Raw genomic sequence first — 25,518 nt, 5'->3', positions numbered from 1 at the left:
CTTAAATATGGTGATAATTGCAAATAGAAAGAGGGACGGTGTTTGAAAATGAGCCATTTCTTGTCACTTTTATCTAATAATGTGTTGAAAAGAGAATGTGATTGTTCGTTTTTATGATGAAGTAGTAATATGTACAATCGTTAAAGGGATGTTATGGAGCAAATATTTGATATTATCTGTTTATTCACTTAGCAAAATAATTTGAATAACTGCTCTGTGCTAGGGGTAAAGCAGTAAAACAAACATGGGCCCTGGTATTATATTCATGATAGTTGATATATTTCTTTATGAATATTGAATCAACACTATTTTTTAGTATTTATTACTGACTCAAAATATACAAATATAAGCAATGAAAATTTTATAAATATTATAAATACGTAAGAAGATGCCTTAAAATAGACTTTAGAGTTCTGCTTAGTACAACTAGGGCTCTGCTAAAATAAAAACATATAGAGGCTAGGTATGATAATTTAAAAAGATATAAATGAAGGGTCAAGAGAAAGATGAGGAGATAACTTATCTTGTATTTTTAAATTTATTTAAAAATCTCTTTCTTTCTGAATAATACCAGATAACACATTTTGTTACTGGGATCTTTCTGTACATTAACATAGAATTCATGATTACATTAGGAGGAAGCATCAGTATTAACATCTGGATTTATATTTATTAACTGATCTGAGGATATTAGCAGTAGAAATAAAAGTCATGTCTAGAAAAGTCTGCCTTTTGCATTTGCAGACATAGGAAATCATTTAATAGCTAGCTGAAATATTATTTTTATTATTGAGCAATGATAAATAATAGAGGCACCATATACAAAATATAAATTTAAGAGCAGTTACAGACATGTTTGTTTCTAAAGGGTTATTATATAAAATATATATTCATTTTCTTCACTTCTTTGCTAATTACTAAATCTTTTAGTAATTCTTCATTGTGTACTAAATTACATGCAGACACTTTGACCTGGTATCAAACCCTTCCTTGATCTTACCCCAGTTTACTTTTCTGAATTGTTTCACCAGTTGTTCTTTCCCCAGTCTTTCAAGCGTCTAGAATATTTCCTGAACCAATTTCTGCATGTGTGAATCCACCTGTAATTTTAGACAGTATTAAACCTTGTAGGTCTGTCCTCATTTTCCCAACAAAGAAATTTCAGAGAAGACTCAGTTTATTGGGCATTTATCTATACTTTTATCTATATTTTTCTAAAGACTTTTGTCAATTTTATTTTGCATTTTTAGCTATTCATTAATTATTAAATATGATCTTAATAAATACCTGACAAGCAGGATGTTAGTGGCATATCTGAAGTAGATTCTGCATAAAAGGAATAAGAATGCATTTTCTGCTAAGAATTGAAAACTATTAGAAATCCAACTAGATGTTACTTTGCTTTCTATTATCACCATGTATTAGCAATTCTAAACAGTATCCCTGACAGAGTACTACTGCCAGAAAAGTCTTTTGTTTATCCAAGTTCTAAACAATTGCTGTGGTTACCATTGTGTTTCTATTATGTATATTTATGTGTACATGTATATATATAGTCAGTCTTCAACACACATGAACTCAGCTACACAGGTTTCAAGGGTAAGTTCACATTGAGTTGGAGTTATTTAAAACTTGCAACACTGAGACATAGTGCAAATTATGAGGTGTGATTATTTTGTTCGTTAAATGCAAATGTGAGTTCGTGCTAATTATTGAATTTGAATGTATTTAAAATTTTAAATTATTCTTCTATTTAAATTGTTTGTTATAAACCTAAAGAACAACTCAAGCAAGTAATAATTATTACTCATTTATACAGAGCTATTACTTAAAATACTTCTGTTGTTTAGCAGAGAGGGATGTTAAACACCATTCACTCTGGGTGTCACGGTACACCCTTGGTGTGAGGTGTTAAGGCTATAAAGACAGCTATGGTCTCCATTCTCAATGACCTTGCATGCCCTCCCTTCTCTCTCCTCCTCCCCATTTCTTTCTTCAAGAGCCACTATTTATACGACTTTGAATTCTCCTGTCTTGAGTGGTCATGTAGATGCTTTTCTTTAATTTTCATAGATAAAAGAATCACAGGGAAGCTAGTCCCTAGATATTCAGACCTGAAATTTGACAGCAAACTGTTTATTAACTTTATGGAACACAGACTGCATGAAAGACAAAACTTTTTATAGAATTTAGATTTAAATGGAAATATATTAATGGAAATAGTGGCTTCGTACGTAATTTTTGAAAATCAAAATTAAGTACTTAATGTATTTATACCATGAAACATCCTTATTTATTTATCATAAGTATAGCAGATCTAGTTGAGTCAAACAGAAAATCGTATTAATTTAGTGTTCACAGGGACATATTAAATTAAAAATAAGAAAAATATCTCTTTATGGTGAATTATTGAACAGCATAACCCTGTTTATTCTACCTAATTGGTATAAATGCTTATGTTTTGCTAAATGTCTAAAGAATACCTTTTTTTTTTTCATTTTTTTAAGGTATAATGGGCATACAACATTAGTTACAGTTGTACACCATAATGATTTTATATTTGTATATATTGCAAAAGGGTCACCACAATGTCTAGTTAATGTCCATTACCATACATGGCTGCAAATTTATCTTTTTACTCTCTTAGCAACTTTCAAATATGCGATACAATATTATTTACTATACTCACCATGCTGTATGTTACATCTCCATGACTTATTTATTTTATGTATTTATTTTTTTAAATTTAATTAATTAATTAATTTTTATTCATTTATTTTTTTGCGGTACGTGGGCCTCTCACTGCTGTGGCCTCTCCCGTTGCGGAGCACAGGCTCTGGATGCGCAGGCTCAGCGGCCATGGCTCACGGGCCCAGCCTCTCCGCGGCATGTGGGATCTTCCTGGACCGGGGCACGAACCCGTGTCCCCTGCATCGGCAGGCGGACTCTCAACCACTGCGCCACCAGGGAAGCCCGTAACATTTTTTTTAACACAAGTTGCCTGGCCTTTGCTAAGCACTTGACAAAAATTTTCCATTTAATAATCAAAATACCCATATTTCAAGGCATTAATCATATTTTGTCAATAAGAAAACAGAGACTTGAAGAATTAAACAATCTTTTGTAAGTCATAGAGCAAAACTTGGCAGAAATGGGAGTCGATTCCAAGCCTGCCTTATTTACTGTTGGCTTGCACGCATCTGCTCATTCAGCAGAGCTATGGTGTTATACATTGCACATTTAACTGTGAGAAAAGCGTTTAATCTTGAAGGACAAAACTGCCTTTTCCCTCCTTCGAAAATTCAAGGACTTAAATATTCAAGCTCTCTGTCTTTGTAAAAGCAATGACATTAATAACACTGCCTTTGATAACCAGCAGTTTTAGTTGGTGATGGAATCATTGGTAAATCTGTATCTTTATTTTGTTTTCTTTCTTTTTTTTTCCCCCCCCAGAATGATGTAGGAGGACAACGCAGCCTGATAAACAAATGGACCACTTTTCTCAAGGCCAGACTGATTTGCTCAATTCCTGGAAGTGATGGGGCAGATACTCATTTTGATGAGCTTCGTAAGTCACGTTTCTTTTTTCTTAAAAAAGTCTTACTAATTAAGTAATTCAGCATTTAATTTATTTTAGCCCCAAATGCCTGATTATAAAGCCCAGGACAGTTTGCAGAAGTGGTGCTTACTAAGTTCCCACACGCAAAGAACTTGGAGGTGCTCTAGGTCTGGGTGTTAATCGTAATGAAGAAGTTCCGCTTTTGTGAGTGTCCTCAAAGTTACGAGGGAAACAAAACTGCAGCAAGAGACAGAAAGATACTAGCTCTGGGACTACAAATCCCATCCATTCTTCATGTGGTCTTTTATTTGGAAGGAGCCACTGGCTATAGGTAGCAAGAACTTGGGTTCCTTTTTCTGTAGAGGCCCTCTGCTGGATAGCCCTGGAGATCTGGTGAACTCTGTCGCTCTGACTCGTTAATAAAAAGAATACTCTGAGAAGCGTTAGATTCTCCTCTTTTGTTTCCCCTTTTTACTCCTCTCAAAGCTAATTCTAGAAGGAATTTTTCAGTTGTAAATAAAGTTAGTATCATTAGCTTTTACTTTTTGAACTTTTTTTTGGTTTTGCCATGCCGTATAAAAATGATGATATCATTGAATGATTTGTGTCAGTATTGTATTTGCAGTATTAAATTATATATTCAGTATTCATGGATGATTTCTCATGCTGTATATAAATATGCTCACCTCTTAAATGATGTTTTAAAGAATATTATTTACATATACTTTAGTATCAGTGTTGCACAAGTAATTAAATACACAATACCACACAAGGAATGAACTAGTCTAGCTATTTTCATATTATTACCAAATAGGTAATTGAATTACTAACAAGTTGACACAATTACAGGACAACACTTTTTTAACACTGGAGGGTAAAAATAACCTGTTTTTAGTTTCTGTTCTATATGAAATCACATACTCCTAATTGGAAACAGTCATGGAGATCATCAAGTGAACCATCCCATTTATAGGTGATTGAAGTAAACACCTTCGAGGGTGAATGTTCAATTCAGTGTCACACAGCTAGTGAGAACTTGTCTTTTCCCCTTACTTCTTATGTCATAGTGTAATGACTTTCACTGTTATCTTAATTTTATATACTGTTTAGAATCTCAGGAATATTTCATTATTAAAGAAAAAGCAAACGTGTTACTGAAAAATACAAATGTAGAATCATTTATTTTTTTCCCATTAATAGAAGACATTTACTTACTCCCCACAAGAGATGAAAGAAATCCTGTAGTATATGGAGTCTTTACCACAACCAGGTAAGTTAAAAAAAAATGCCTGTAATCCTTCTAGAGAATTGTTGTATCTATGTAAGAAAATACTTATATGTTCTTTTTGTCCCTTCCTTTTGTGTGAAAAACACACATTTAAAAAATTTTACTTTTTCATTGATTGGTTCCTAGAAATCTTTTAATATCAGTACATAAAAATGTCTCTGTTCTCTTTACACCAGCAAAGTATCCCCTATATGGATTAACACAATTTATTTAACTAGTCCTCTGTACCTAGGCATTTGCATCATTTCCAGTCCTTTGCTAGTACACATAATGCTTCAATGACTAACCTTGCACATACGCTGTTCCCTGTAGGAGTAAGTATATCTGTGAGCTAAATTCCTAGCCTACAATTACTGGATACAAGGGCACATACATATGTTATTCATAATAAATAGGTTGAGCTGCATGACAGAGAAGTAATACCAACAAAATACATGTCTTAGTCATTGTCTAGGCTGTAATCATGAGATGAGTCTTGACTTTTAAAATGTCTTCAAATGCTCTTATTTGCACTTCTCCATTACTCTGCAAAGATGGAAGTGTGACTGTTATTATCACCATATCACCACTGCTCTATTAACTTAGGCAAAGGAAGTTTGTATTACATGTACTTGTCCAAAGAAGAGTAGCCAATTAGTAGTAATACTGGGACTAGGACTAAAAGTATCTTCCTAATTTCTACGCCTGTATTCTTGTCTTCTTTCTGCATAATACTGTCCTGTACTTGTCACTGAGGCTCTGTGACTTCCTTAAAAGTTGTCCTAGCAGCCATGAAGCTTTCTCAAAGAATATTTGGACCCCCACTTAATCTTATTTAATATTAATTTTATTTAATTCATTAACTTACATTTGACTCTGTTCCAAGTGCACTTTTATTCTTTTTTTTCTTTTTCTTTTTCGTTTTTTTTTTTTTTTTTTTTTTTTTTTTTTTTTTTTTTTTGCGGTACGCGGGCCTCTCACTGTTGTGGCCTCTCCCATTGCGGAGCACAGGCTCCGGATGCGCAGGCTCAGCAGCCATGGCTCACAGGCCTAGCCGCTCCGCGGCATGTGGGATCTTCCCGGACCAGGGCACGAACCCGTGTCCCCTGCATCGGCAGGCAGACTCTCAGCCACTGTGCCACCAGGGAAGCCCTGCACTTTTATTCTTGTTACCTACTACTGCCTGTGTTACGTTCTTTGAAATACTTTTCACTTTTTCCATAGCGCTCCTATCGGTCATTATCAATGTATATTGCTATCAGTATTGGAGGAATTGGCAGTATTGGTATTAATATTAGACAAATGGTCTTACTGCCTCCTTTTGAATAAATTATTAAAATATTTTGTGGGAAAATTATAGTTCATTTTCTGAGATATTACTGTCACTTAGTTCACAATACCTTATGGATAAAGTCAAATGTACTATTGGTTCAGAATGTATCAAAAACAAAATATTATTTGGTTAAGTATAAAATTAGAGTGGAAATATTTAAATATGAGACTGGAGAAGATATCCTAAGAAGCTGCTATTTTGAACTCCATGTTTCTGCTCATTTATATCTGAACTAAAAAGGTGCAGGAAGAGCACGTGCCTGTAGTTACTCAAGTCAGGTATCTCAGCCCTGGTTCTCTTGGCATCTTTCCATTCACAGAATTTTCTTTAAAGTCACTGTGTGTTTCACTCACAAGACATAGATGTGTGCCAGAGAAATGTAGCCCCAAGATAGTTCTTTTTTTCTCTTATCGAGTTTTTGCCCACCCAGAGTGTGAAGTTACAAGTCAGCTCTTTGTTCTTGGTGTACTTTATTTTATTTTTTATGCTGCCCTGAAGACTGAGGTAATGTCAGGATGCAAGTCACATCCTTGGTCCAATGAGAAGATGTAATTAATCTGCAATAACACCATGATGCAATTAATCTGCAATAACACCATGATGCATCGTTCCTTTAAAGTATCATAGGCAGGTCATATGATTTTTATGGGGCCATCATTTCCCTTCTTAGCAGCTAGTTTTCTCCCAGCTGCCTATTTACCATCAGCTCCTGATGCTTTGCATTAATGTCATTCCAAGAATGATTAATGATTGAGTTACTCATGTTAGTGAATCCTAAACTCATTTGTGTAGTGTTAAGTCTCTTAGAGTGTAAAGTGTGATCTTGTTTTTAAGAACAGGAATCACTGAAAATTTTAGATTCAGAGAAAATGTCTTTTAATTTCTGGAAATAAAACCAAGATGAAATATCTGATGCTGCTGCTAACAATTTCCATCATTAGTTTGCAAAAATTTGTTGAATTCCCATGGAGCTTTGCTGCTTCTTAATTAGATGTGCCCCGTTCCTGTGTAATCATGATTAATTTTAAGCATCACATAAGTTATATACATAAACTCAGAAATTCATAAAGGAGCAAAAAGATTATTTCAGCGTTTTTAAAATTAATAAAAATTATATGAGGAAATCATTAATAGCCAATATTTATGGATATTCACTCACTTTAAGAAAACAGATAAATATTTATTATTTATATATCTAAATATTCCTTTTTTAAAAAAGTAGGTAATGTAACTTCTGATTTTGTAAGTTCTTTAGAAGGCATTATGCTATAATAACTTCAAATAAAATTCAAGAGCATGTGAATAAATATAATACTCTTTCCTGCATACTCCTGTCTATCCTCCAATTTTTCCAGGTAATTCCTATTTGTCTATCAGATGTCAATTTAGATGCTGCCTACTCCCTGAAAACTTACCAGACAGCCTTGTATTGGGTACCCATATGTGTGCTTGCTTAGTTTACTATAATTACCTGTAATATAAGTGTTATCAAAACTTATTCAAGATTACTTGGCTGTAAGCTCCTTGAGGACATACACACATTTTGTCTGCCGCACCTGTCAGATAGAATGTCCAGAATAAATGTGTCCACAGCACCTGGTTATAGCATGTGCTCAGTGAATGTCCACTAAATGGACCAGTGAATGACTGAATCATGTTGTTTTCTTTCAGCTCCATCTTCAAAGGCTCTGCTGTATGTGTGTATAGCATGGCCGACATCAGAGCAGTTTTCAATGGTCCATATGCGCATAAGGAAAGTGCAGATCATCGTTGGGTGCAGTATGATGGAAGAATTCCTTATCCCCGACCTGGTACAGTATGTATCCATACTTAGTAATCAAAGTATTTTAAGTCCATATTCTCTTCCTAATCCTATTATAATAAACTATGCTATTCACCACAGCAACATGCACTGTGGTTTTAAAATAACTGTTTATTTACAGTGATGTGTTAGTATGTCTGACCTTCACTGGAACTTAACATTTTTCATTTGAGTAAGAATTTTAAATACTACAGGAAACAATGGGCTATATCGTAAGGAACAGACTACTCTGAGAATATAGTGTTTATCCTCAACATGTCTATAGAATCATCAAAATGATTTAGTATCTAGAATGACAAATATTCCAAGTTAGAAGGAAATGCTAATAAGTATTTATTCATCACATACAGCTCTGCATGTAGTTAAGAGTCTTCTAGTCCCCACATCTACCTTTAAAAGACTACATCTGCTATAATCGTTCACTTAAATGATCTGTTCTCTTGTTCTGCATTTATCTTTTCTTTATTATGTTGCACCTTGGAATTATATGCATATTTTAGATGTGGAAAAGACATAGAAAGCTCTGAGTCCAAAATTCTATTCAAATAGCATAAGCCATGTTTAGAGCAGAAATGAAACAGTTAAGAAATGTGTTTCAGAGTTTCTGCATCTGTTTTGAAAGAACTTTGCAACTTAAAATCTGTATGTGCATTATAAATGGAAGCCTTTTGTTTTGTTGATGTGATTAAAACAGTTTGTTATTTAAATATTTTAGAATTAGTTAATTGGCCTAATATAAAGGTAAAATGCCTCTTTTAAAAAGTTAGGATTCATTATGAATATTTCTACTAAGAGCTCAAAATAGTCATCAAAATCCCAGAAAAATCGTTGATGTAACCCATCTAATTCTACTGAGTTTTATCTTATGTTTGTTCTTGAAGAGAAAACAGCTGGTAGCCAAGCTTTTTGAATTCTCTTTTCATCTTCCTGTTATGTAACCTAATTAAATTTGGGAACCACACTTAGCCATGAAATAGCCATGTCTATTTTCCCTTTCATAATTCCTCAATATGTTTCAGGGATGTTTCTGAACTGATTATAGGATAATCTCAACTTTGGTGGAAAAAACTTTCTGCAAGTAATATTATGATTTTCAATATTCACTTTTTAATTTTCTTTGAACATCAAAGCTGTACTTGCTTGTTCTGTTATTTTTTTTAAACAGTAACATAAGGTGTAGGTATTCTTCTAAAGGCCTTATGCATCTTAATGTAATCTTTATAATGACTCTATAAAGCAAATGCTATTATTATTAATGCCATTTTACAGATGAGCTATCTCAGGCACAGGTAAGTGCAGTAACTTGCCCATGGTCACAAAGCTAGTGAGTGATGCAACTGAGTTTTAAACCCAGATATCTTGTTGGTAGAGTCCAAGCTCTGAGTCCTTGTTCTTTGATACTACATTAAAAACTTTTTATGTTAAATTATATCTATTTTTCCCTTCCATGGAAGATTTTTTACTGAATATACACAGTATATATAATGATTATATATGTGAAGGTTGTTTGAGTTTCTTTTGTTTGTTTGTTTTTTGTTTGAGGAGGATGGTAAAACTTCAGAGGGCTCTCTAGCTAGGGAAATTTTACCATACTAGGATTCTGGGGTTAACTGTCAGAGACTATCATACTCTGAGTTGTTTCTACATATGTTTATTCTAAAAAATAAAGACTGTGACCATTCAGGCCATTAAAAACAAATCTTTAATTATCTGGATGTTACAGGAGAAAGAATTTGGGGTTGAAATCACCCACATTCATTACAGAAATTTATTTCCCTACCTATATACAGCAGTTGATTCTTATAATACTAGGAAGTTGATTATCATAATACTAGGAAGTTGATTATCAAAATGACCACCTGCTGATACATCCAGATCACATCTGACAGTGTAGACTGGAGATGCTGCAGAGGTGGCTGCTGTCACCACTTCCCTGCTTCTCCCTGAGAGACCTGTGAATTTCATGGGAGCCTAAAGGCAACTCCCACCTTACATGTCTCTGCTCAGAAGCACACCGGCACTTCTCTGATATGTGACCCCTGAATAGTAAAACATACATGTCAGTGAGGAGGGTTTTCATCAGTAAGGAAAGAAGCACCTCCTTATGTTAAACAGAGCAGCCTTTGCTGTGGGAGTACTCAAAATACAAAGTGTTTACACTGTAGATATTTTCTTGAAGAGTTCAGAATTATCTAGGGAATAAGTTGTATCCAAACTACGAAAAATACTTTTTTTTTCTTTTTAATAATTTAGATAAAAGGAAAAATATCATCAGGCATAAGGAAACGCCATTTAACAAAATGATTCTTTTATCCTTTCTAAACATCGTTATTTTCCTATGCTTTTGTAAATGTATAAACACATTCGCATCTGAAGCTAAGCTTTGAGAATTATACCTCGTAACTAATCTTTAGCCCATATTCGGGCCACTGTTGGTAACTGAGACAGAAAGACAAAGTCTCCCTTAGGAAGACTCTGTTAGAACACTCTCTTTGATCAGGTACATTATGTTCTTTTATAGAATTTAGGGGAAAAAATATATCCTAGTTACTGTCAGGGATTATTTATCTTGATTTATAGTTTCAGTTAAAAGCGGCATTCTTTCTTGTTCTGAACTAAACTCAGAATGTGTCTACACTGGTTTTAGATGGGGAGCAACCAGATAAGCCAGTTAAAAAAATTTATTTATGGAAAATAATATTACTGAGATATTAAAAATTTTTTTTATTTACCATCTTTTTCCAATTGATTCTCTGTCAGAATAATGATAACCACTCCCCCTGAAAGGTTTGCAAGAGTATCGAGAAAGCTACTGTAACTAAAGGGTATCAGTTATTTCAAAGTAACTAGCTACTTTTATACTCTCTTTGAAATCTCTGTGACCACATTTGAAAATGTCTAAAAGTGTATGTAAATGTGTAACCTTTGGCTTCCTTAATTCTTTGTTTATGTTTTCAGTGATATCTTACCTTTTAGTTGCATACAATGCTTAGTCAGATTTTCCACATTATATTTTATATTTGGCGGGCTGGTGTTGAAGTTAGGAATATCATCTATCTGATATGAAAATCTGCTATACAAGTAAGCTTTCCATAAACTAAGGTTACCATTTAAATAACTCTGTCATTTAATCATTGAAATTATATTTCACAGTGTATCAAGTAATGACTTGTTAAGTCTGAGAATCTAAGAACCGGAATGGATGAGAGACACAGCATAATTCACTCTCATTTTACAGAGGAGGAAACTTATGCCCATAATAATAATTTTCTCAATATCATATCACCAAACATGGCAGAGTGACTAGGGATGTTGAAGTTTTCTGACCAGTCTTTTTTCCTTTATTCTTTGATATTCTCTAATACTCACCTATCCCCTAAATTCACCTATTAATATGCTACTGAATGCTCTACCTAAAATTAACTGCATTTATTTTTACATATTCTCCTGACATACTTGCTCATTTGTTTTGTCTTTTTTAAGCAGCCTAATTGTAGTAATTTTTGTTTAAGTGAAGCTATGAGTCTTATTTTCTACAAACCTCCAGCTCAGAAATTTTAGTCAAAACCCATTATTGAACCCGTCTTATGATCCAGACGCAGTAATAAGGACTCATGTTATCCGTACATTCTTACAGACAACTTAATGGTGTAGATATTATTATCCCAACTTTATGGATAAGAAAAAGCCCAGTGAACCTAAATGTCCATCAACAGATGAATGGATATAGAAGATGTGGGATTTATATTATATGTATAGTGGAATATTACTCAGCCATAAAAAATGAAATAATGCCATTTGCAGCAACATGGATGGACCTAGAGATTATAATCCTAAGTGAAGTAAGTCAGACAGAGAAAGACAAATATCATATGATAACACTTGCATGTGGAATCTAAAGAAATGATACAAATGAACTTATTTACAAAACAGAAATAGACTCACAGACATAGAAAACAAATTTATAGTTACCGAAAGAGAAAGAGGGGGGAGGGATAAATTAGGAGTTTGGATTAACAGATACACACTACTATATATAAAATAGATAAACAATAAGGTACTACTGTATAGCATAGGGAACTATATTCAATATCTTGTAATAACCTATAATGGATTCTGAGAAAAGAATATATATATATATGAATATAAATGAATCTCTTTGCTGTACACCGGAAACAAACACAACATTGTAAATTAACTATTCTTCAATTTAAAAAAATAAATAGAAAAAGCCAGTGAGGGTAAGCACATGCTCATGGTCTCATAGTTTTTAAAGTGGTGAGACTAGGATTAAATTTAGAGCCATGTAACTCCAAATCAAATGCCATTAACCCCCATGCCATTCTGCCTTCAAAGTGATAAAATCAAACAACCAAACAGAACCTTACATTGTTTCTCCAGAAATCAGTCTGTTCTCTACAAAAGTAATAGTGAAGTGTTGAAGCCTTATTGCACTTGTCATTTCTTTTATTGTAATTCAGGGGAACACATCTTACTTTAATCAAAGCATTGCTGAATAATTGGCTTTCTATGAAATGTCAGGATCTTTACTCTAAAAGCCTCTTTCCACTTATGTTAAAAATTTTAAATAGATTATTTTAAAAACCACCTTTGCACTTACATTTTCTCAGCCATGTTGCTATTGAGGTTGAATTCTAAGTTGTTCTCCCAGCAGTGCCTTCTGTTGACATTATCACTCCGGTAAATAAACATTAGAACTTTCTGTGTGCCATAGCTACTTAATTTTTTTAGTTTGACAGACTGCTGTACTTCCTGTGATAAAAAGTCAAACCTAAACTCCTAGCCTTACAATGATATCACTATTCTACAATGTTAATAAGCCTGGAAATTCAAGAATGCACAAGATTCGCTTACAGAATTCCTTCACTTCAAGTGATTCTTCTGCCCTCTGGTGTCGAAATAGAGTCTCTGAACAAATTATATTTCGTTCAGATGGGCCTTACTGAACTGCTGGGTCTTGGTAATAAGTTCCAAGTGAAATGCAGTATAGAAGAATCTACCATACAATGAGTGATAACAGGTCAGATATAGAAACCAAACTGAAATCAGGCAAAAAAATCTAGGGAAGATTTGTAAAGGCAGAAGATTTTATTTTTGTCATTTGATTTATTATTAAAAATTTACTCTGTAGTTTCATTCTGTGTTGATAAGGAGTTTTTATGATTTGTGCATAAATGTAAATATTAATACATGTTTACTTGAAAGTGAGCTTTAGTTTTTAAACTATTCTCTTATCAGAAAGGTGAGAAGAGAGGACTTTTTGAAAAAAATTTATTGTGGTGAGGACACTTATCGTGAGATCTACCCACTTACCAGATTTCTAAGTGTACAGTAATGTATTATTATCTACAGGCTGTAATGTTGTATAGCAGCTCTCTAGAACTTACCCAGTGTAACTGAAATTTTATACCCACTGATTGATGACTTCCCATTTTCCACTCCCCCGAGCCCCTGGCAGCCACAGTTCTATTCTCTGCTTCTATGAGTTTGACTATGTTTTATATATATATAAGTGGAATTAAGCAGTTTTTGTCCTTCATGGCTGACTTATTTTACTTAGTGTATTGTCCTCTGGGTTTAACTATGTTGTCACAAGTGGTAGGGTTTCCTTTCTTTCAAGACTGAATAATATTCCACTATATGTATAGACACTTTTTTTTTTTTTTTTTTGGCTGTGCTGGGTCCCTGTTGCTGCACGCAGGCTCTCTCCAGTTGTGAAGAGCAGGGACTACTCCCCGTTGCGGTGCATAGGCTTCTCATTGTGGTGGCTTTTGCCGCAGAGCACACGCTCCAGGAACGCAGGCCTCAGCAGCCGTGGCGCATGGCCCTAGTTGCTCCGCATCATGTGGGATCCTCCTGGACCAGGGCTCGAACCCGTGTCCCCTGCACTGGCAGGCAGACCCTCAACCACTGTGCCACCTGGGAAGCCCTATAGACACTTTTTAAAATCCATTCATCAGTCAGTGAACATTTAGGTTGTTTCCACATATGGTATGAAGGGTTGTCAAGAAATTAAAAAGTAGAACTACCATATGATCCAGCAACCCTACTTCTGGATATCTGCCCAAATGGATTGAAATTCGGATCTTGAAGAGAGATTAGCACTCCCATGTTCATTTGCAGCACTATTCACAATAGCCAAAATGTGCAGTTCTTGAAGTTAAAACATTAAAGAAATGTATGTTTCGCTGCTCCTGAATCATTTTCCCATAGTTTTTAAACAATTTCTAAACCTCTCATTTTGTAAAAATAACAATTCATTTTTAAATTCCATTTCCTCCCAAATAGTTACTGCTTTTACTGTTAAATGTTTCACCTTTACTTTTAAAGATCAAAACTTACACATGAATTTCCCAACTAAGGCTTCATTTTTTTGGTAGGGAGCAAAAAGAGGTAGTTATAGGTACTGCTTTTTAATTTAATAACTTGTTTTTACTGTGTATATACTGGTGAATGATAAATACATTAAAATTCCCATTAATAGCTTAAACAACAGCAAAACGCATTCTTTTCGTGTGTATAGGTATTAGAAAGAGGTGATGCAAATGGTGACTCTGATAATACCTGTGAATTCCTTGGTTCAAACATTTGAAGCAAAGCCATAGTTCAAGGAACACCATGATACGGTGAAAAGCATCCTTGACTGTATACTAAAGACGTGATCTCTTACCCCAGCTCTGTCTCTTACACTGTCTGACACTGGACACATTGAATACATATGCTCATTTTCAGCTAGAACTTCCTAATTGTTTTTGTTGTTGTTGCTTTTCTTTTGTTTCCTGTTAAGTCTCATAAACTACCAAAACCACTAAGCTAGCCTCCTTCTTCATGTTTACTGACCTTCTATGGTGTATACCTGAGAATAGATAATATGCTCTTGTCCTTTTAGTGAGAAAAAGAGAAAAATACTGAAATGTGCTGTAAAAACTAAGAGTTGTTTTATCTCAAGTAATCCCTGAAAAAACATCTCCCCTCTCCAATTCTATTTTAGGAATTCAGATCTTTAGAAAAATTAAAATCCCTTTTCTGAAGTCACATTCATATATTAATCAGATCCTTGATTTAACTGACCCACTACAAAGACAATATTAAATGATTTTTCAGCTACCATTATATGTAAAGTAATGAAATATCGTCCTTTCTATAACATTTCAAGTCTTCATCTAAACAAGAAGCCCCACCATGTACAATTCCTCACATGGGTTTTTCTCTAGAGTAAATGAAAAATAAAGGTAAATAGATTCCCCTCTTTGCAATAGAGGCTTTACTGTCCCTTCTCTTCTCTGAGATAAAATCTCCCAAACTGTGATGTGGATGAGGTTATGTCTAACAGTCCTTATTTATTTCCCACCAAATTATTAAACTTTCCAACACGTAAAACACAGTGAAAAAAATCACAAAATTCTTTTCCAGGGCCACTGGAAACTTCATCTTACTAAAAATTCTGTCATGGACCAGGTGCGGGTCCTGGCATATCCACCTGTTCCAGAAAAGCGTTTTTTCCTCTGACATATCTAAGCAGCATTCATTGAGATTGACTTATGATTTTGCTTCAAAAAAAGAGCAAATCCTGGAGATATTGTATCATATCATAGGATAATAATACATAATGACAATAACTCCATTCTTATAGCAGACTGGATATGTGCAATTTTACTTCACTTCGAATTAGAATGACTGCTGAGAAATTCCAACTTTTACCTTGGCCCAGGTCCTCAACAGCAGGGTTTTGAAATAAAACATGAAATTCATGAGTTCCAAAACTCTTCAGACACCCTGTTTTCTCTTCCTGATCTACCTAAAATATTTGGCTTGAGCAATGACATATTCCTGTAACACACTGTTTTTATAGAGCTGATGACTCTTAGAATTGTATGTCTTCATGAATCCCCTAAATTAGATCTGAGTTGTAACCTAGACTGGCCCCATTAAGTAAGGATTTTCTTGATTATATTTCTAGAAAAAAAAAGATGTTTTAAGATTGATTCAAAAATAACGGTGCAAAAAGAGAGTCCAAAAGTCATATCCTAAACTTCCTTTTGATTTGTATAGTGTTAGACTGTGAGAGATCCAAATGGGATGGAAAAAAATAATGGAAGAATTCCCTCACAGTGTCACACTGTCTTCTCATTTATGCATCTGAAGAATATGTCTAAAATTTCATTGGTGTTTCTTTTGTTTCAACTAAAGTTCCTAATTAATTTAAAGTAGATGGAAATCTTTGGGAAAATCTCATTTTATGTATTACTAGCTCATAGATGCCTATCATTAAATTCACGTTTTTTTTTTTTTTCACCAACATTTGTTCACTGCATGGCTTTCCACTTATTGGATAGGATATCTTTAATTCTAACCCTTCTAGGGTTTTTTTTTGTTTGTTTGTTTGCGGTACACGGGCCTCTCACTGTTGTGGCCCCTCCCATTGCGGAGCACAGGCTCTGGATGCACAGGCTTAGTGGCCATGGCTCACAGGCCCAGCTGCTCCGCGCGCATGTGGGATATTCCTGGACTGGGGCACAAACCCGTGTCCCCTGCATCGGCAGGCGGACTCTCAACCACTGCGCCACCAGGGAAGTCCCTCTTCTAGGTTTTTTATTCTAGAGAGGAGAAGCAGAGGCAGGACTAGAATCTGGGCCTCCTGACTCCAGGTTCCTAAGGGTGTATGACAACATCTCTGCCATTTTCCTTTAACTGTATATAGGCTGTGTTTCTCACAAATGGTGAAAGGCAGCTGATTCAAATAACAAATCAATCTCTTCAACTGGCTTTCAGCTTTCTTTTCCATAGGGCCAACATTCGCTTTTAAAATGAGGTTCTCCAAATCCCAGGCTACTTACTCCATTCAATCATGTTTTCATTTTTCTGGTATAGAAATCCTTCTAAAAAAAAGAGAACCTTCAAAAAAAGATAGATTTACCTGTATATTTTTATCTCTGGCCCTTCTATCTCATATTGAATATAGCATCTCTCTTTGCCCATATATGTTATAAACTGACTCTTAGAGGAATAAGTAGGGGGATAGGATGGCACCTATTAAATTTGCATGTTTTACTTTATAAATAAAAATGAGACTTCTTTATACATTTAGCTTATTTTTCCCATTTTGCTGAAAATGAAAGCCCGGTTCAGTTGTGCTTCATGCCATGTCTTCCCTCGCACTGATCATCCCTCTGATTTGTTTAAAAGGAAACTGCAACCTGTAGAGAATAGCCTGAAGCAGCAGGGGGAGAAAACTTGTAACAGCTGTCTGGGGCCTTGCCAAGGGGCAAAGTTCTCTCATTGGATAAAACCCATTTTTCTCCTCTTATCCATTGCTTCCCACTGCACGACTGAAGGCCCTCTGCAAACATGCAGACGTGCCAAGCATAACACGATCACACCTAGTCAGGGTGGCAGCCAGCCCTGGGCGATAGGCATGCAACCAGGGCTTATTGCCACTGGGTTTACCTTTTCATCTCAGAGCTGCCTAGGCAGGTCCTTTTCTCTTCTGCTCTTGTGCTGGTATTGTTTCTAGCAACATACGGACATTTTAGAGTTTTGGTAATAGCTCGCTTTTTTTTTTTTTTTCCTCTCTTCATATTTTAAACTGTCTTAGAGTTTTTTGAAACAGTAGGTGGAGACACAGATAAGTTCCCTGATTTATTTCTTACAGTCACAGGAGCTAAAGTGATGGAAGTCAGACAAATGTTAGAAAGCTGGAAGCAGAAATAAATTGCCCTCTACAGTATATTCAGATGGACTGAGTCGGCAGGTAAAACTTAAAGTACATACATACAGAGAAAAATTCGTTTGATTTTTAATACCTGTGATGTATAGCTGCAATAGAAAAGTTTTCTAGGATTTGTGGAAGGAAAATAATTGAATATGGTTATTTAGATGTAGCATTTCCCCACGCTTTCTCTTTTTCCTTTATGGAATTTTTCTCTCCTACTTCCCATTTACCTGCATAAGACACTTGGCATCCCAAGTTATTTTTAGATCTGTGTGAGATGCAGCTATGATATCAAAGGAAAAATTCCACTGGTTTTTAATATTTGGTTCAAACTGTACTATCTTAAACCTCAGGGAGTATGTCTACCAAATCACTTTCATTTGTGAAAGCAGAGTGGAGACGCAGACCAGAGAGATCTCACACAGCAACCTAGAGGATAAAGATCTTATCCAAACACTGGCAGCACGCCATGAGGAAAAGCTGCCATATGAAAAAAAATACATTTTCAAAGATCATTTTATAAGCCAATAGAAGCCAGGTTTCCCTTCTCTTTTTGTTAGATTTTATTACACTTAAACTTCTTTGTCAGAGGTGAACAATGAGGAAAATTATCACGTTTGTTTCTTTGATGAATGTTCCTAGCTTCATTCACCTATCCTTTCTCACATTAAAATTTCTTACGGTTTGAAAATTTGATATAAAAAACTGACTTGAATGGCACGATGTTATTTCCTTTGAAATATTGGCTACTGCATGATTATAGCTACAAAGTCAAAAGAGATGTTTTTCTTAACTTGGAGGGCTGTTTCAAAAATGTAATGCAGGCAGAAATCTTGCATTTGCTTTGATTTTAATAATAGACCCACCAGATAGTACCACAGGCATTATAAGCTATAAGCCCACTATGAATGGCCTTTGACTGAGTCTCAAACATGCAGCCTGTAATTGGGCAAGAGCTTTGTATCATTTGAGCTCCGTATCCATTTTGAGTTACAGCTTAATCTACTTAATATAGGGTTCCTTGCATTATTGAGTTGACAGATTTCACTTGGCTGAAAGCAAAGTGCTAGAAACAATGACTGAAGATACAGACTTAGATCTTTAGACCAACATCCAGCTAGGAATATAATCAGTAAGTACCAAATGGCTAACATTCTAGGACATTTCTTACCATTTTGGTACAGACCTGGCACAAGTCAATAAAACTGATCAAGAAAATATCAGTTTCTTTTCACATGCAAGATTCTTATGAAAGATAAATATATTCTCAAGCTATTTATAGCAAATTATTAACAGATTTTTTTTAAAGTACAACTTCTTTGCTATTTCTTGTAATTTAGTGAGCTATTATGATTTTATTGCTGTAAATTTGAGGTCACGGTCATTTATTGTGACTAACTCCAGTATCTTTAGTTCCTTGAGAATGACGCTCATGAATGCTTTGAGAAGTACAATTTCGAGCCTTGACAAGATTCTAATTAGTGTTGGGTATAAGTGGCTCAGTTCAGTGGAGATTATGTTTCAACTTGTCTAAAAACTGAAACAGGGAGAAAGCAGCACTTTCTTATAAACTTTCCTTAATATTACTCATTTTCTTTTCTATGCCTGCATCATACAGCTAAAACTTTTCCATTCCAAAATAATGTATTAGCCAATTAAGAATTCAAATGTGGTAACAGCATTGTTCTCTCTGAGATAACTTACTAAATTACAATACACTAAAATCATAAATAGATTCAGTATGTCGGAGGGGAGATATTTGAAGTAATATTTTGAAGGGATTTATGAAGTAATTCCCTGTTCATGTTTTTGGATAGAGGCACATTGAATTCATACCAGTGTGAAGTTTTTACTTTTACCACCAGGGGGCAGGGTATGCTAACTATTGAATAAGTGGATGTCAAAAGGCTCACAGGAAGCGGATTTTAGACAGAAGTGAAAAATTCCCTGATGGTTTCCCCACAGATCCTTTAGGGGAAGAGTTGTTGACTTGCTCACAGTAAATTTTCACGCCAGTTATGAAAAACTAGATAATTATGATATTAAACTATTAAAGTTCTTTTACAAGTAATTTTATGACATGTTGATTTGTTCCGTTTTATTAACAATCATGGTTTTAAGACTGAAATTTTACATTAATTAAAGGAAGTTGAAAATAATAATGTTTATAGATCACTCTCTTAATTATTTCAACTCAAATTTCATGTACCTTTGCAAGAAAAGAGCTCACTTTGGAAACTTTAGAAAATACAGGTAAATGGATATAATTCAGAAATCTTTTTGGAGAAACATTGAGAAGCTTTAATAAGCATGATAATTTGTTTCATAAGGTTCTCTTTGATGATCATTAGCCATTCCATCTGCCAACAAGCAAAGACAGTTGTCTTTTGATATCTGAGGCTAATTCAAGAAAAGAATAGTTCAAAAGACAATAGAAATATCTAGCATGGGGGTTTTGTATTTGGTTTTCTGAAGTCATACTTCTTGGAAGAAAAGATATGGATTGGAATTATAAATGTTTACTTGTGCTTATGCAACTGAAAAGTATTTCAAAAGCAAGAGCCCACTGGACATTGATAAAAGATTTAAAATATGTGCACAATTAAGGTTTTATTGAGGTATCAATGACATATAACATTAGTTTCAGGTGTACAACATAATTCGATATTTGTACATATTGAAAAATAATCACAATAAGTCCAGTTAACATCAGTCACCATATATAGTTACAATTTTTTTTCTTGTGATGAGAACTTTTAAGATCTACTCTTAGCAACTTTCAAATATGGAATACAATGTTAGTAACTGTAGCCACCATACTGTACATTACATCCTCAGGATTTATAACTGGAAGTTTGTACCCTTTGACCCACTTTGCCCATCCTGCACCCTCTACATCTGGCAACCACCAATCTGTTCTCTGTATCTTTGAGCTCTTTTGTTTGATTCCACACATAAGTGAGATCATACAGTATTTGTCTTTCTCTGTCTGACTTACTTCACTTAGCATAATGCCCTCAAGGTCCATCTATGTTGCAAATAGTAAGATTTCATTTTTTGTGTGGCTGGATAATATTTCATTGTAATAATTAAGAATATTTTTGAAAGCAAAAAACTGGATTTATATACACTCCAGGTAAGCCGCATTTATTTACATCTGTCAATACATGTGATTTCATATTGATTCTGGTGACCATTCCTTTAATATTATCAATGATAAGGCTTAAAAACTTTATTATAAGTGAAAATTTCTCAGATGTGTGAACAATGCCTTTACTCCCCTCCTCATTTTTCAGTGTCCAAGCAAAACCTATGACCCACTGATTAAATCCACCCGAGATTTTCCAGACGATGTCATCAGTTTCATAAAGCGGCACCCTGTGATGTATAAACCAGTATATCCAGTTGTGGGAGGACCAACATTCAAGCGCATCAATGTGGATTACAGACTGACACAGATTGTGGTGGATCACGTTGTCGCAGAAGATGGCCAGTACGATGTGATGTTTCTTGGAACAGGTATGCTAGAGCCAAGTTATGCCTTCTTTCAAATGAATTTTTCATTATTAGACAAATAAAACAAAAACTTCAAAAAAGTTTACCGGCCAAAATCAAAATGAGTAACCATTAGCTAATACCCAGTGTTTTTTTTTTAACTTGCATAACATGTGCTTTTAATGGATGATCATACATATCTCCCAGCCTCCATTAGTGTTATGCGAGCTTTCAAAATATACTACTATATTACGACTGCAATGTGCCTGCTGCAAATGAGGTGCTCAATACATATTTGTTGAATGACTATGGACTAAAACAAGTAGGTAAAGCAAAGCTTCTCTATTTTCAAACTTCACATTTCCCTCTCTCTACAGAGATATTTGATAATCTTACCCCAAAGGATCCCTTCACCCAATTTTTAGAATCACTGACTTAGTTGGCTTATGGTGTTTTCAGAAAAGTTAATCATTACTTAAAGTAGAAACTACTTGGTGATTATTTTTCCTGTCCTTGAATTTTGTGGATTAAGTATCACTTTCATTATTAGAACCCACTTTATTTATTTGTTTGACTGCCAACTCAGTAATTATTAAATGATTACCTTTTTTTCCAAGGGAAAGAAATATTGCTTATTTGGTGCATCTCAAAAAAATATCTAATTATGTCCTGTGAATTGTATTGGCAGTAAAGATAATATGTATCATTAAAACAAAAGCACTACATCCTAGATAATGTTATGTAATTTGATGGATCACGCATTGCATAAAGAAATAGAAATTTGATTAGTTTTTAAGAAATGGACATTTTTATTGAAATGTTTTTAGGACTATAAAAAATTTTAGAATAATTTTATTTTTTAAAATACATTGGTTTTACAAAAGTTAGGTTTATTAGGAAGCGTCTGTGTGACAGACTCAGAGGACTTTCAAGAACACCAGTTGTCAAACCTGATTATGTTGCAGACGGCAGTACCAAGGCCCAGGGAAAAAAGTAAAACTTTCAAGACTACAGAGATTACTAATGAAGCATCAAAACATGAAATAATTAGTTTGTCATTAATTCTAATGAGCTTGCCCCTTAATTGCACTGCCCACCCAAAGCTCATACCTAGTTCTTCAACATTTCAGGGTCAGAAAAGCCATTTAGCCACTAGGTGGTACTACCTAACTTTTACTTAGAAAATTATGAGGATACTAAGATAGATTGATTTTCAATTATGACATTCAGAGAATATATATTTAATATTTTTCAAAGATCCTAGAGTCATTTAAAAACAAATAATCCAGACTACTTTGTACAAATAGGATATTACCATACATGTTAACCTACTTCAACCTCTGTGCTCAGAAGTTTAAAAGCAACTATTTTAAATTTATTTTTATGTGTAAGTCAGTCTATACATTAATTTCCAAATGGGATCTTTTTCTAAAATGTTCTTTTGATCATCTTTCTGTAATAACATGCCACCTTGTGGACTGCAATATATGATTAATCTTGTGATGTTTAGTTCTTTTAAATTGAACTAAAATAATTTGACAAAATTTTATTTTCTAGCCCATTAATTATATTTCTGTAAGTAAAATACATTTTATGGGTGAGCTACTACTTCCCCCATGTAGATAGCTTCAATGATTTCTCTTCCATTTGTTAAGATTATTAAAAATATATATATCTATCTTTCATGGTGAACTGGATAAGCACTGAATAAATATTTCTTACATTGAGAGAGAAAATTTGTTAATATATTTTAACCTTTTAAATTAAGTTCCAAAAATGTTGTTCCTCTTTTGTTACCCTTTCAACTAATTTTTAAAGGAGACATCTCTATTCCTTGTGTTAGGAATACACTGTGAATGTGTGTCTTTTAATATTTTCTTTATAAATGTGTTTTATGAGCTGAAAGCTATAGTATTTCAAAAGGGGAGAATCATATACATTAAGCTTCACTTCTCGCTTGCCTTGTTTAACCTGATTGCTTGAAAGGCATTGAAAAAAAATGAGGGGAGCCATGTGAAGGTTGCTAGGAAAATGCTTAACTAAACATTGAAGTAGAAACAACAGGATCATGTGTAATGTATTTTTTCAGACGTTGGAATAGTCCTAAAAGTTGTCAGCATTTCAAAGGAGAAGTGGAAAATGGAAGAGGTAGTACTGGAGGAGTTACACATATTCAAGGTAAGACTTAGGCCAGAGTTCCGGGAGAAGTGATGGCGAACTTGAGCAGTTCTTATATAGGACATGTTCGTGTCAGCACGTCACCACTCTTTCTGAAGAAGTCTTTGCAAATAGCTTCTTTATTTTTCTTTTCCTTAAGCGAAAGAAAAAGTTTTAAAAGCAACTAAGAATGGGACTCATTTTCCCCTGCAGAAGTATCACTGAACTTGGGGCTCCTGGGTTGCCCCTCATGACTGAGTTCTCTAAGCATATGTTCAGACAAATCACCACAGTAGATGAAGGCCTAGGGTCTCTTTTACTATCCAGATGCTTTTCTACTTTATAAATTTTACTTTTCAATTTTTCCTCAGTTGAATTTAAGGAAACTGGAAGAGTGTATAAATCATGTGTCCCTGCATTTCTGTAAGGAATTTTTTTTTTAAGTTGCTTGATAGTAAGTCTTTATGTATGCTAAATTCCCCTCAACCACCAAAAGAGTTAATAGATCTAAAATAATAGTTCTCCAGATTAGGGGAATGTCCTTAGACTTTTAACAGTAGTAAATTTGAATTGTGGCATTCTTTGTAGACCTTCAATGAAATTCAATTTAGAGTTATTTTCTAAAATGAAATTAGAAATAAAATTGCATTTCTTAGAAGAGCTTTTTAAAAATATGCTGTCTTTTATACCATTTTTGTTGAGACAGTTTATTAAAATAGACTGTTTCCATGTAAACTTCTATTGCCTTAAAAGAGAGTAGAGCTCTCTACTGTGAGGGGCTCAAGTTAATTAACAGGCTGGTTCCGCGGGATCCTGTTTACATTGTGATGATAGTAGTGGTCCAGGAGTTAACAAGAACAAGACCTGCCCTCTGGAATCTACCAGAAACAAAGCTGTGGGTAGTGCCTGAGGGAAAAGCCTATGTCAAATGTAAGTGCGAACCCAGAGGGCAAAAATAAAGTCTCCATAATACACAGAGGCAGATTAGACTAAGTCTACTCAGTGGTTCTAACTGACCAAGAGGAATTGTTTGGATTCCACTGTTAAGATTAAATAATGACCCTGTTTGCTTAATTCATAAAAAAAAGTTATTGGATAGAACTTTCTCATTTAACATTTCATTTTTTTTTCATATATTTTCTTAAAGTTTTAATATCTGCTTGTGTTTACTGCTTAGTAAATATTGGCTGGTGAGAAATGAATAGTCATATATATAGAGAGAGAGACATAGACGATAGATAAAAAAAATGTTTAAACATTCCATCCTTTTTAGTTTGGTAGCTTTTGTGTTCATGTTTTAGATTTTGTATTGGACGCATAGAGGCATGTTTTCTACACATAAAACTTTCATGTCGTGAAACCATGTGCATCGTATCTTGCAGTGTTTTATAAAGAATATGCTCATCCACAAGAAGCACTATAACTTTTTAGAATTTTACTACTTGAACAAGTTTTTGAACTACTGATCTAAGTAAGAGCAGAAAGAGGCAATAAATAATTATGGAGATGTTCTTGTCAACACTAGTTTGAATTATATGGAAGCAGTTAAGATAAGCAGAGTCAGAAGAGGCAGAAACCTTGTGGGTAACCGGGAACAATTTTCAATGCAGAGTGTCTCCTCATACATTTAGGTAATTTTTCTTTAATAAGATTTAAAAATAACTATTTTGATAATTTTTATTAAGGTTGAATCACTACACATGGGAAGGAAATAGCAAATATTAAGATCTTTTTCTCCTCTATATAACAGAGCCTTGAAGTTTACTCCAATTATCCTTGGTACAAGATAAAACAAAATATTGGCTACTCTAAAAGATTGTTCATGATTATCTTTATTAATAGCTAAATTTTATTTTCAGCATTCATCAGTCATCTTGAACATGGAGTTGTCTCTGAAGCAGGTACTTTCTAATTTTTGTATAAAAATTAGCCACAAAAGAAAGATTGTTTGCATCAAACTTTATTTTAGGGAAAATCCATTGAAACTAGAAGTTAAATTATAAATAGTGTAAAAAGCTTTAGCTTATTTGTTTCTTTTATAACTAATTATAGGGCATTGTTTCAGCCTTGCCTTAGGAGACAGGGGACTCAATTTCATTAATTGAATAATACATTCTCCCCTTCCTTTGGCTCTTGAAAATTGAGCTCACTT

The 25,518-nt window shown here is 34.3% G+C and overlaps 1 protein-coding gene across 2 annotated transcripts in view; it reads left to right on the top strand.

The window, feature by feature from the left end:
- The window catches only part of SEMA3D (semaphorin 3D), a 210,631-nt gene that overhangs the window by 159,931 nt on the left and 25,182 nt on the right, over positions 1 to 25,518 (top strand). For both annotated transcript variants that reach the window (XM_081244741.1, XM_081244740.1), the window contains 6 exons: positions 3,454 to 3,568; positions 4,760 to 4,829; positions 7,831 to 7,975; positions 21,011 to 21,233; positions 23,299 to 23,387; positions 25,226 to 25,267. In XM_081244741.1, the coding sequence (XP_081100867.1) occupies positions 3,454 to 3,568; positions 4,760 to 4,829; positions 7,831 to 7,975; positions 21,011 to 21,233; positions 23,299 to 23,387; positions 25,226 to 25,267 (684 nt within the window). The remainder of the gene's footprint in view (positions 1 to 3,453; positions 3,569 to 4,759; positions 4,830 to 7,830; positions 7,976 to 21,010; positions 21,234 to 23,298; positions 23,388 to 25,225; positions 25,268 to 25,518) is intronic.

This window comes from Mesoplodon bidens (assembly GCF_964165515.1).
Source record: "Mesoplodon bidens genome assembly, chromosome: 9".
Lineage (NCBI taxonomy): Eukaryota > Metazoa > Chordata > Mammalia > Artiodactyla > Ziphiidae > Mesoplodon > Mesoplodon bidens.
Note: the sequence above shows the minus strand (reverse complement) of the source record. Positions and strands in the feature narration are given on the sequence as shown.